The following is a 13821-nucleotide window of genomic DNA, read 5'->3' as shown; positions in this document are numbered from 1 at the left end:
TCTGCGTATGTAGATGTATAAGTTGATATGTATATGTGCGTATGTGAGTTCTACCTTGCTGACACGGGAAACAGCGATTATGTATAGTGATAAATTAATATAAGTCTAGTGCAGTATTAAGTATGTAAAGTCACACATTGAAATACCTGTCCAGTAGTGTAAAGTAGATTGAATTAGTGAACAAGGAGAATATAGTGCTTTTTAGTAATAAGAATAAAGAGTTCTGAAATCTTTAAATGCCATGATATATGGCTCCAGGTTTGGTTTGTGCCAGCTGTGGTCCTCCTCACTACCCATATATTACTATATGACTTAGTTTTTCCATGTATTGTATAATCTCCTTGTGGTTTGAGATGATCGCATATTTTTCACGAATTACAAACATGAATTATGAAATAATCTTAAATTTTGAAATATGCTAACAATGTTCTGTTATTCTAAAATTTTAGTACTTCACTTTAGTTAGAGTCTTACAGGATAGCAAGTTAGCAAGGTTGTCCTATGTATATTCATTAACATGATTGTTTTTGCAGCCTTGCATTGTTTCCCCTACCCTTTCTCATCAATTGATGTACATGTTTTTATATGTTGTAATTGTACTTGAAACTTAACTCTCGTATGTTTTAGTAACACCTATATTTATTATTTAGGTTTGCCCACGTGTTCATGATGGACACTGGGGCTTCAGTGAAGGGTGACCTTTCTGGGCACACCAAGGCAATTAACTCTGTATCGTGGAAGCCTACTCGCCCGTTCCGCATTGCCACTGGGTCAGAGGATAGTAAATCTGCTTTCTTTGAAGGTCCTCCATTTTCTTTTAAATGCACCAAGAGTGTAAGTCTAGCTTATATTTTTCATATAACTATAAAAACAGAATTGAATTATACTCATTTGTGTTGACTGATCCTTAAATATGTACATTTAAGTTTTTATTAGTCTTCAAGAGAATATTATTCATTAGAATTGTAGGATTAAGAAATTGGAGATCACAGTAGGATATTAAACTGTTCCATACCTGTTTCCACATGTATGGGTAGAACTCCATGTAGCATCTAAAAGAGCCTTTTCTTATGGGTAGTTGTTATCAATGTAATCCACCACAATATTAATGAGGAAATCCACAAGAATTCCATCCCTCGTTCTTTCACCTATCATAGCATGTAAAGTGTTGGCTGATGTTCATTCATAGGACTTATAACTAAATGTTAATTGCCCAGACGCTTGTGACATCACAGCTCAATTGATGTGGGAGCATAACTTCCTGTGTTCCATTATTCGTTTTTCTTGCCTAGCATGGAGTAGTTTACCATCTTTTGATCTGATGGTTGTCAGTATTCTCTTCCTAAAGTCCTTTTTTTTTTTCTGTGTTAGATTTTGCTTTTGTTGCCATGCAGATACACACACAAATCATAGGTACTTTTTCCCATATTAGGAATGTAAAGATTTGAGGTGCCATTGAAGCCTTATGATCACAGTGAACATTTTCCATATTTGTCTCGTTTTTGAATAAATTAATAAATAGCAGTTTATTGAATTCAGGCTGCCATTCATCTGAAAATTTGTATTTGATATAGTACAGAACTGGAAAGATATCATAATAGTAATTTATTGGTTAATTTCAAAAGAGCTTAATATCACGGTGAGGCTGGATACTTATATACTTTGGATAAGCACATAAGTGAGGTATATCTACATAGTATAGGAAGTTTTACAGAGCAAAATCTTTGGTGAGTACATTATAGATATATTGGTGATTAGTTGAATATTAATGTAAAGTTACTCATTGATTTAATTGCAGCAAAATGGTGTTAGTTACGTTATCGAAAATGGTCATGTTAAAAGAAAAATGCTTAAATCACATGATGTAACTAATCGAGATCAGGGGGTTTTGTTATTAGTGAGACAGCACTGAATATTATACCAGTGAAAAACTACAATGTTTGTGTACCAGAAAAATATGAAATACTCTCATATTCATACGGAACAATGAATTCTAATAGTAACAACAGAAGATAACGATTTTTGAATCCTGGTGCAATCTTCTCTTCCCAGGAAATATACCCTCTCAAAGGCATTTTCTTCCAAAGTGATAGCCCCATCCATGTTAAGAATCTGCTTAGGAGAAAATCCACTTTCCTCAGTAATGGTCTTAAGGATTCCTATGAAATTTTTGGTTGTAACAAATGGCAGTAGAAGCAGCCTCACAAGTCATCTTGATGTGGCAATTGTAGCATTTCCCAAATATTTTTAGCTAGCAGGACTTGCTTGAAATGTCTTCATTTCTCCTTCTTTTGCTGACAAGTCATCATATGTACCCTGAATTTTTGTGTGTATCACAAGCATGATGATGGGAACATTTTCTTGAGTTTGGTTTTTGATCCATGTGCTAAACATTCTTTCCATTCTCTCTACAATCTAACTTTAACTTTGTCTTAGATGCTCTGGTTAATGTTCCACTCATGGCACTTTCTTAGATCTTCTCTACATTATCACAAATAGTCTGTAATGTAGATTCACTAAGTTCAGAGGCACCATATCGGCTGTTCATTCATTTCTCTCATAATGTTTGAGCGCATCCATCTTAACCTCATTCATGATGGCCTTATTCTTCTAAGCACCACTGGTACCAGGAGAACTCACAAGTTGCTTTGATGGCAAAACGCATGCAGTTTACAGTATACTGCAGCACAAAATGCTCTAGCAGTCTGTGATTTTAGACTGGATCCACACCATGCATACAGACACTTCTCACACTTCACTGGCAATGTCACACCTCCACATTATTCCAAACTTAACTCTGTGTAAATTAAAGATGGTGTAAATGGACACTGTGCATTATTCTAAGAATGGTGGAAATCAAATAGTCATATATTGAGAAACAGTTTTTCATTTAATGGTGAACATTTATTGATGACAATGCTTTCTTAGCATTGCCCTTGTTTGTAGATTGTTTATGACATTCACAATGTTAGATATAGGTCTAACCTTGTCTGTTTGTATGAGCGCTGGTTAGTACGAGGTGATTGTGATAATGGATGTCGGTCATTGGAGGTTGAAGCTGAGGAGGTTTCAGTGATGGGTGCCATGGTAAAGACCATGCTGATGCTGGTATCTGTTAGTGTTTTGGTGTTTGCACTAGACCACTACACCTCACCCACTAGAACTAGGTCACAGGTTGGAGGGTCAGAGTATGTCATTGTCATGGTGTATACTCTTGGCAACCACTGCCCTGACACAGGTCCCTTGAGTAATTGTTAATTGAGTCTCTGGTTCACTGGTTCCTGGTAAGTTAAATAAATTTGTATATCTTTCTCAGTTAGATTCACCTAAAGGAGACAATATTGTAGAAGATTGTACAGGTGCTCCCGATTTATGATGTTTTGACTTATAATATTTTGACTTTACGATGATATGATAGTGATACACATTCTGGAGAAACCATGCTTTGAATTCTGAATTTTGATATTTTCCTGGGCTAGCTGCATGTTATACAATACCCTCATGATGCTGTGCAGCGGCAGCAGCTTCTAGTCAGCCACTAGATCACGAGTGTAAACAACCTTCACTCTACAGTGTATTGTGTTGCCAGCATTTTTTGGATTTTGTTTTGTGTTTATGCATTCCATCATGTTTTCACAATGCCCATCTGTGTCTCCTGCCTCTGATGAGAAGAGGAAGGCAATTATTCTTGAAATGAAAAGAGAACTACCCAGCATGAAGGTGGCAAGCCAGTAATGGCCATTGCACATGAGTTAGGACTTTCTTAATCGATGATCTTGACCATATTAAAGGATAAGAAGCAAATCAGTGATGCAGTGAAACCTGCACCATTGGTTAAATTCAGTCATCACAAAGAAAACAGCTGGATGAATTGATATGGAAAAATTACTTGTTTTGTGGATGGAAGACCAGATACAGAAGGGCATACTGCTTCGCCTATTGACAATCCAGGCTAAGGCAAGAAGTCTTTTCGATGTGCTGATGGTCCTGATGCCGATGGTCCTACGTATAAGCAAATGTTTGCAACAAGTCATGGGTGGTTCCAGTGCTTCAAAAGTTACCATAATTTTCTTAATGTATAGGATTTTGATGAGACAGCAAGTGTCAATACCAAAATACCAATGCCAAAGCTTTTAAGGAAGAGTGGCATATGATAATTGTGGATGAGAGATGTAAGTGTTCTGAGAAGGTTTAAGGCAGACAAGGCTAAGCTTTTATTTGTGGTAGATTAGATGTACAGTATTAGATGCATTTTCAACATGATATTTTCAATTTATGATAGGTTTATCGGAACGTAAACCCATTGTAAAACACAAACACCTGTAGGTCTAGTCAGTAAGCTTAAGTATTCTCCTTTTGGTGCCAGGGTTACTCCAGGCCAGCAGTTGACCTCTGATGGCTCAAAGTATCCTAGTTTTGCATCAATCCTTCATGTGCTTCATTCCAGTACATGTTGAATTTTAAAAGTCTTGAGATGGCATTGCAGTGGAATTTATTAAAAAAGGAGGTGACTGTGTTGTTGACTGGTTGGTAAGGATATTCATTGTATGTATGGTTCATGGTGAGGTGCCTGAGGATTTGCGGAATGCATGCATAGTGTCATTGTATAAAGGCAAAGGGGATAAGGGTGAGTGTTCAAATTATAGAGATATATGTTTGTTGAGTATTCTTGGAAAATTATATGGGAGGGTAAAGGCATATCCAGAGCATCAGATTGGGGAAGAGCAGTGTGGTTTCAGAAGTGGTAGAGGATGTATGGATCAGGTATTTGCTTTGAAGGATGTATGTGATAAATACATAGAAAAACAAATGGATTTGTATGTAGCATTTATGGATCTAGAGAAAGCATATGATAGAGTTGATAAAGATGCTCTGTGGAAGGTTTTAAGAGTATTTGGTGTAGGAGGTAAGTTGCTAGAAGAAGTGAAAAGTTTTTATCAAGGATGTAAGGCATGTTTGCAAATGGGAAGAGAGGAAAGTGATTGGTACTAGGTGAATGTCGGGTTGCAGTAGGGGTGCGAGATGTCTCTGTGGCTGTTTAATTAGTTTATGGATGGGTTTGTTAGTAAGGTGAATGCAAGAGTTTTGGAGAGAGGGGAAAGTATGCAGTCTGTTGTGGATGAGAGGGCTTGGGAAGTGAGTCAGTTGTTGTTCACTGATGATAGAGCTTTGGTGGCTGATTCGTGTGAGAAACTGCAGAAGTTGGTGACTGAGTTTGGTACAGTATGTGAAAGAAGAAAGTTGAGAGTAAATGTGAGTAAGAGCAAGGTTATTAGGCACAGTAAGGTTGAGGGGCAAGTTAATTGGGAAGTAAGTTTGAATGGAGAAAAAGTGGAGGAAATGAAGTGTTTTAGATATCTGGAAGTGGATTTGGCAGCAAATGGAACCATGGAAGCGGAAGTGAGTCACAGGGCGGGGGAGGGGGCGAAGGTTCTGGAGGTGATGAGAGCAAAAATGGGTATGTTTGAAGGAATAGTGGTTCCAACAATGTTATACCATTGCAAGGTGTGGGCTATAGATAGGGTTGTGCGGAGGAAGGTGGATATGCTGGAAATGAAATGTTTGAGGTGGTTTGGTTGAGTAACTAATGAAAGGGAAAAGAGATGTGTGGTAATAAAATGAGTGTGGTTGAGAGAGCAGAAGAAGGTGTGTTGAAATGGTTTGGTCACATGGAGAGAATGAGTGAGGAAAGATTGACAAAGAGGATATATGTGTCAGAGGTGGAGGGAATGAGAAGTGGGAGACCAAACTGTAGGTGGAAGGATGGAGTGAAAAAGATTTTGAGTGATCATTGCCTGAACACACAGGAGGGTGAAAGACATGAAAGGAATAGAGTGAATTGGAACAATGTGGTATACTCGGGTCGACGTGCTGTCAGTGGATTGACAGCATGTGAAGTGCCTGGGGTAAACCATGGAAAGTTTTCTGGGGCCTGGATGTGGAAAGGGAGCTGTTGATGCATTACACATGACAGCTAGAGACTGAGTGTGAATGAATGTGGCCTTTGTTGTCTTTTCCTAGTGCTACCTTGCGTGCACGTGGGGGGAGGGGGATGTCATTTCATGTGTGGCGGGGTGGCAGCGGGAATGGATGAAGGCAGACAGTGATTAAGTATAGTAGCAAAAGAAAAATATTTATTATTATATTAAACTTAACCACTGTTTATTATACTTAATTGCTGTTTCCCATGTCAAGTGAGGTAGTGCCAGGAAACAGACGAAGAATGGCCCATCCACTCATATACACATTTCTGTACATCACCGCCTATACATGCATATATACATACACAGACACATACATATATACACATGTACGTATTCATACTTGCTTGCCTTCATCCATTCCTGGTGCTACCCTGCCCCACAGGAAACAGCAATGCTACCCCTTGCTTCATTGTCCCTGGGGATAGGGGAGAAAGAATACTTCCCATGTAATCCCTGCCTGTTGTCAAAGGTGATTAAAAGGGGGAAGGAGTGGGGACTGGAAATCCTCCCCTCCAGTTTTTACTTTTCAAAAAGAAGGAGTAGAGAAGGGTGCCAAGTGAGGATTTTGGCTCCAAGGCTTATTCCTCTGTTCTTAACACTTCCTCACTAGTAAGAGAAATGGCCAGTATGTATGAAAAGAAATACACATTCATATGGAGTCTGGTCTTACTTAAGAGCAAAAATATTTTGGTAGCTCCCTGCAGACAGCAGCCCCCCTCCCCACCCCCCCCACCCCCCCCCCCCCCCCTCTCTCTCTCTCTCTCTCTCAAAAAAAAAAAAAAAAAAAAAAAAATAAAAATAAATAAATAAAGTGTGGTGATGCTGTTTGACAAAGGCCCATGTAGACAGTGATTACATTTTTTGAAAGATGTAAGTGAAAATAATGCTGTAACTTGAAATTAAGCATGATACTTTGTGAACAAGGTGTTTTAAACATTTAGAGAAAGACATTTGAAAGTTGTAGAATTAGTAGTTGGATGCATTGTTGTGAGATTTAAGAATAAAAGGGGAAATGCATGGTGGAAAAATGAGATTAAAGATGCTGCAGAATAAAAGAAAAAGGCCTTTGGTAGATTGCTGAAAATGAATGCGTCAGTGGAAGTTCAGCAAAGGAGGGAAAAGAAGATGTGTCAGCAGAATATTAAGAAGCTGATAGAGAAAGCAAAGAAAGAATAGATGAAGATTTGGAGAGAAAGTTGAATGAAAAGTTTAGGGAAAATAAGAAATTGTACTTGAAGGCAGTGAAAAAGGAAAGAGTTGGATGCAAGAGTAGAAGTGTAGATGTGAGAAGTAAGGAATGAGAGTTGCTGAGTTAAAGGAGGAAATGAAAGGAATATGAGAGAGTATTTTGAAGAGCTGATGAATGTGGGAAGAGGTGAGTCAGCAGTTGTTACAAGCATGGGTATGGAGGATTTAAGGAAAAGGATACAAATGAAAGGGCCTATAGCAAAGGAAGGTGAAAAGGGTGATCATGAGGTTGAAGGTAGGAAAAGTACCTGAAGTAGATGGAATTATTTCTGAAATGCTGAAGTATGGAGAAGAAAGTGTGGTAGAGTGGATGCATTTGATGTGTGATTTAGCATGGAAGCAGAAGGTTGTGATTGAGGATTGGATGAAAGGTATTATTGTTCCTTTATTCAAGAGAAAAGGTGCTGTGGATGTAAGCAGCATTTATAGGAAAAGAAGTGTCTGAAGTATACCAGGAAAAGTGTATGTAAGAGTTTTGAATTTTAGAGTGGTGTAAGTGACTGAATGTAGAATAAATGAGTAAAGGGGTTTTAGGAAAGGTAAGGAATGTGTGGAGCAGATATTTGTGGTGAGAATGATTGTGGAAAATTGGGGCAGGGCTGTGTGATGTTGCCATGGCTTTTTGACATAACGTGGTTGGATTGATAAGAGAGGTGAAAGCAAAACTAGGGAAAGATGATGCAGAGACAGAGTGTGGTGGTGAGGTATGGATGCTAGTGACTGCCCTGTTTCCACATGATACTGTGTTGGTTGCCAGGAGTGAAGAGTTACAGAATGTTGTTATGTGTTTTATGGTGTGTTTATGTGTAGGCAATTGAAGGTAAATGCAATTGAATTAAAGTATTGCCGTTTGAAGGAAATGGTGAAAGTATAGATTTTGCAAGAAGAAAGTGTATTAAACTGTGTTATAGATATGGAGGGAGAAAGACTGAAGAAGTGACAGAGTTTAAGTATTTAGGTGCTATCATGGGTAAGTTTGATGATATGGAAGGAGAGATAAGGGAGAGCAGTTTAGGGTAAAAGAGTCATTGGGTCTTTTGATAGAACTATGAAGGGTAGCATGTAAATATGAAAGTGAAGAAGGGATTATGGGATAGCATAGTCCTCCCATTTCTGACCTATGCAGCCATAATATGGACATGGAATGAGTCACAGAGATCAAGAATCCAAATAGAGATTACTTAAGTGAGAGGAGCATTGATAAGTTTAGATGAAATAGAAAAAAGAAATGAGGGTGTATGAGAGATTTGGTATGGCAGGAAATGAATTGTGGGGTTGTATGGTGTTGAATGTAATAGTTGGAGGTGGAAAGAATGCAAGACAGGGAGTTTTCAAGGAGAGTGTATGACAGTATGATCAAAGGGGTTGGTGTAAGAGGAAGACCACCTGTCATATAGGGAAATAGAGTGTAAGGTTATTGGAGGAAAAAATGGTGGAAGAATGTGTAGGATGGTTTGTGCAAGGGGGCTCATAAGGACGGGGATGAGTAGAAACCCTTTTGCTTTGGCCATTCCCTTGATGTGAGTTCCCAGATAGAATGAGCATCAGAGATATAGATGGATAGTTTTGTTATAAATGATGTATAGAAGTGATTCTGTGGTATAGTGGTAGTGGACAAATGGATTATTTTTTTTCACAGGGTAGGTAGCAAAAAGGGGTCAGATGGGGTAAAGGGTAGTTTTCAAATGTATAAAAGTTAAAGAGTATGTATGCAGACAGTATACAAAAGTTTAAAAAGTTCTCATATGGCAAAGTATCAAGAGATAGGGCCCTGTGAATATAGATTTACCTCCCCTTGCCCTAGAAATATATGATTACACACTTACATGGAAAATGAAGAAATGCCTTTGTAGGAATGATGTGTTGAATGATTATTCAAACCAAGTGAAGGAAATTGAATGCAAAAAGTTGAAATACTTGTAAAGTTGTAAGTTAAGAGAAAAGGTGCATTATGTATAATACTCCACATTGTATTGTACTATTGGGTGACAGCACACAATACACAATAAATATAGGACACATACCATCAACAACATTTAAAAGATTTTCTGATTTTTGTTCCAGGATCATTGTAAATTTGTGCAGTCGGTGCGTTATTCTCCAAATGGTGAGAGGTTTGCAACTGGTGGATTTGATGGCAAGATATTTGTATACAATGGCCAAAATGCTGATCTTGAAAGAGAGTTTGGTAGTCCAGCACACAAAGGTGGAATTTATGCAGTAAGTCGGTATTTTCCTTGTTATGTCTAATAAACCAATTCCAGTCAAGACTTTATGCTCATTTATCAGTTGATTGAGGTCTTGAGAAATCTAAAAGGATAAAGATTAAACAGTGTTTTCCAGTTTCAGCACATGATGAATTTATGCCATATGTTGCTTTTTACTCCTTAATGCTTACATTGCTCTGTTCCTTATATAAGAAATTGCCTGTGATTGCTTTTACATTTTATGGGTTTATTACTTCCTACTTTCATTTGTTTGTAAATGTTTATAGTTGTGTTACTGGAGTGATAGTTTTCATACATGGTGCTCTGACAAGAAAATAGTGAAATTGGAAAAAAATGTAGCTTAGACATTGAAGCTTATTCTTTCATTGAAATGTGAACAAATTGAGTTTTTTTTTTTTTCAAAGTGATAGAGATGGAAAGCAAAAAGGTGTTTTTCATAAATGTACTGGAAAAGTTGAGGTCCAGATAAATTTTTGGTCTGTCAAGGCTTTATTATGGCGGATGACCAACTACCTACCCTCATGTATCCAAGATATGGTTGTACTTTGTGTAATGAAGACAATTCAGAAACATCATAAGCCAATATTCCTGTTTCATGATAAGAGAAGTGGACCAGGCAGTATGATACAGTGTTTAAATTAATGAAAACTACTATTGATGTTTGTGTAAATAAATTATACATTTCCCTTTTCCATAGCCAGAGGTTGAACCATTATGTGACATTCATTTTTCATTTCATTTCAAGCTAGAAGTTTCAGTTTTCTAAATTATTTCTTACATTTTTCATCTTTTCTTTCTTTTCTTTTAAACTATTTGCCATTTCCTGCGTTAGCGAGGTAGCGTTAAGAACAGAGGACTGGGCCATTTTTGGAATATCATTTTTCATATGTATATATATATATATATATATGTGTGTGTATATGTGCGTATATATATATATATATATATATATATATATATATAAACATTTTATATGTTTATATATATATATATATATATATAAACATTTTATATGTTTATATATATATATATATATATATATATATATATATATACGCACATATACACACACATATATATATATATATATATACATATGAAAAATGATATTCCAAAAATGGCCCAGTCCTCTGTTCTTAACGCTACCTCGCTAGTTGTGTTAATGGAGTGATAGTTTTCATGCATGGTGTTTTTGACAAGAAAATAGTGAAGTTGGAGAAAAATGTAGCTTAGACATTGAAGCTTATTGATACAGTGGTGAAATTGATGAGAACTGCTATTGACGTTTGTGTGAATAAATTGTACATTTCCTTTTCCATAGCCAGAGGTTGAACCATTATGTGACATTCCTTTTTTTCATTCATTTCAATCTAAAAGTTTGTTTTCTAAATTGTTTCTTACATTTTTCATATGTATATATATGTATGTGTGTGTGTGCGTGTGTGTGTGTGTGTGTGTGTGTGTATATGTATATATATATGTATATTATCCCTGGGGATAGGGGTGAAAGAATACTTCCCACGTATTCCTCGCGTGTCGTAGAAAGCGACTAGAGGGGACGGGAGCGGGGGGCCGGAAATCCTCCCCTCCTTGTATTAACTTTCTAAAACGGGAAACAGAAGAAGGAGTCGCGCGGGGAGTGATCATCCTCCTCGAAGGCTCAGAGTGGGGTGCCTAAATGTGTGTGGATGTAACCAAGATGTGAAAAAAGGAGAGATAGGTAGTATGTTTGAGGAAAGGAACCTGGATGTTTTGGCTCTGAGTGAAACGAAGCTCAAGGGTAAAGGGGAAGAGTGGTTTGGAAATGTCTGGGGAGTGAAGTCAGGGGTTAGTGAGAGGACAAGAGCAAGGGAAGGAGTAGCAATACTCCTGAAACAGGAGTTGTGGGAGTATGTGATAGAATGTAAGAAAGTAAATTCTCGATTAATATGGGTAAAATTGAAAGTTGATGGAGAGAGGTGGGTGATTATTGGTGCATATGCACCTGGGCATGAGAAGAAAGATCATGAGAGGCAAGTGTTTTGGGAGCAGCTGAATGAGTGTGTTAGCGGTTTTGATGCACGAGACCGGGTTATAGTGATGGGTGATTTGAATGCAAAGGTGAGTAATGTGGCAGTTGAGGGAATAATTGGTATGCATGGGGTGTTCAGTGTTGTAAATGGAAATGGTGAAGAGCTTGTAGATTTATGTGCTGAAAAAGGACTGATGATTGGGAATACCTGGTTTAAAAAGCGAGATATACATAAGTATACTTATGTAAGTAGGAGAGATGGCCAGAGAGCGTTATTGGATTACGTGTTAATTGACAGGCGTGCGAAAGAGAGACTTTTGGATGTTAATGTGCTGAGAGGTGCAACTGGAGGGATGTCTGATCACTATCTTGTGGAGGCTAAGGTGAAAATTAGTATGGGTTTTCAGAAAAGAGGAGTGAATGTTGGGGTGAAGAAGGTGGTGAGAGTGAATGAGCTTGGGAAGGAGACCTGTGTGGGGAAGTACCAGGAGAGACTGTGTACAGAATGGAAAAAGGTGAGAACAATGGAAGTAAGGGGAGTGGGGGAGGAATGGGATGTATTTAGGGAATCAGTGATGGATTGCGCAAAAGATGCTTGTGGCATGAGAAGAGTGGGAGGTGGGCTGTTTAGAAAGGGTAGTGAGTGGTGGGATGAAGAAGTAAGAGTATTAGTGAAAGAGAAGAGAGAGGCATTTGGACGATTTTTGCAGGGAAAAAATGCAATTGAGTGGGAGAAGTATAAAAGAAAGAGACAGGAGGTCAAGAGAAAGGTGCAAGAGGTGAAAAAAAGGGCAAATGAGAGTTGGGGTGAGAGACTATCAGTAAATTTTAGGGAGAATAAAAAGATGTTCTGGAAGGAGGTAAATAGGGTGCGTAAGACAAGGGAGCAAATGGGAACTTCAGTGAAGGGCGTAAATGGGGAGGTGATAACAAGTAGCGGTGATGTGAGAAGGAGATGGAATGAGTATTTTGAAGGTTTGTTGAATGTGTCTGATGACAGAGTGGCAGATATAGGGTGTTTTGGTCGAGGTGGTGTGCAAAGTGAGAGGGTTAGGGAAAATGATTTGGTAAACAGAGAAGAGGTAGTAAAAGCTTTGCGGAAGATGAAAGCCGGCAAGGCAGCAGGTTTGGATGGTATTGCAGTGGAATTTATTAAAAAGGGGGGTGACTGTATTGTTGACTGGTTGGTAAGGTTATTTAATGTATGTATGACTCATGGTGAGGTGCCTGAGGATTGGCGGAATGCTTGCATAGTGCCATTGTACAAAGGCAAAGGGGATAAGAGTGAGTGCTCAAATTACAGAGGTATAAGTTTGTTGAGTATTCCTGGTAAGTTATATGGGAGGGTATTGATTGAGAGGGTGAAGGCATGTACAGAGCATCAGATTGGGGAAGAGCAGTGCGGTTTCAGAAGTGGTAGAGGATGTGTGGATCAGGTGTTTGCTTTGAAGAATGTATGTGAGAAATACTTAGAAAAGCAAATGGATTTGTATGTAGCATTTATGGATCTGGAGAAGGCATATGATAGAGTTGATAGAGATGCTCTGTGGAAGGTATTAAGAATATATGGTGTGGGAGGCAAGTTGTTAGAAGCAGTGAAAAGTTTTTATCGAGGATGTAAGGCATGTGTACGTGTAGGAAGAGAGGAAAGTGATTGGTTCTCAGTGAATGTAGGTTTGCGGCAGGGGTGTGTGATGTCTCCATGGTTGTTTAATTTGTTTATGGATGGGGTTGTTAGGGAGGTAAATGCAAGAGTCCTGGAAAGAGGGGCAAGTATGAAGTCTGTTGGGGATGAGAGAGCTTGGGAAGTGAGTCAGTTGTTGTTCGCTGATGATACAGCGCTGGTGGCTGATTCATGTGAGAAACTGCAGAAGCTGGTGACTGAGTTTGGTAAAGTGTGTGGAAGAAGAAAGTTAAGAGTAAATGTGAATAAGAGCAAGGTTATTAGGTACAGTAGGGGTGAGGGTCAAGTCAATTGGGAGGTGAGTTTGAATGGAGAAAAACTGGAGGAAGTGAAGTGTTTTAGATATCTGGGAGTGGATCTGGCAGCGGATGGAACCATGGAAGCGGAAGTGGATCATAGGGTGGGGGAGGGGGCGAAAATTTTGGGAGCCTTGAAAAATGTGTGGAAGTCGAGAACATTATCTCGGAAAGCAAAAATGGGTATGTTTGAAGGAATAGTGGTTCCAACAATGTTGTATGGTTGCGAGGCGTGGGCTATGGATAGAGATGTGCGCAGGAGGATGGATGTGCTGGAAATGAGATGTTTGAGGACAATGTGTGGTGTGAGGTGGTTTGATCGAGTAAGTAACTTAAGGGTAAGAGAGATGTGTGGAAATAAAAAGAGCGT

General features: G+C 38.5%; 1 protein-coding gene across 2 annotated transcripts in view; it reads left to right on the top strand.

Annotated features, from left to right (window-relative positions):
• The window catches only part of flr (actin-interacting protein 1 flr), a 278566-nt gene that overhangs the window by 134039 nt on the left and 130706 nt on the right, over window positions 1-13821 (top strand). For both annotated transcript variants that reach the window (XM_071687385.1, XM_071687376.1), the window contains 2 exons: window positions 651-834; window positions 9297-9452. In XM_071687385.1, coding sequence (XP_071543486.1) covers window positions 651-834; window positions 9297-9452 — 340 coding nt within the window. The remainder of the gene's footprint in view (window positions 1-650; window positions 835-9296; window positions 9453-13821) is intronic.

The sequence above is a fragment of the Panulirus ornatus genome, chromosome 3 (assembly GCF_036320965.1).
Source record: "Panulirus ornatus isolate Po-2019 chromosome 3, ASM3632096v1, whole genome shotgun sequence".
NCBI classification, from domain to species: Eukaryota; Metazoa; Arthropoda; class Malacostraca; order Decapoda; family Palinuridae; genus Panulirus; species Panulirus ornatus.
This window is presented reverse-complemented; position numbering and strand designations above follow the sequence as displayed.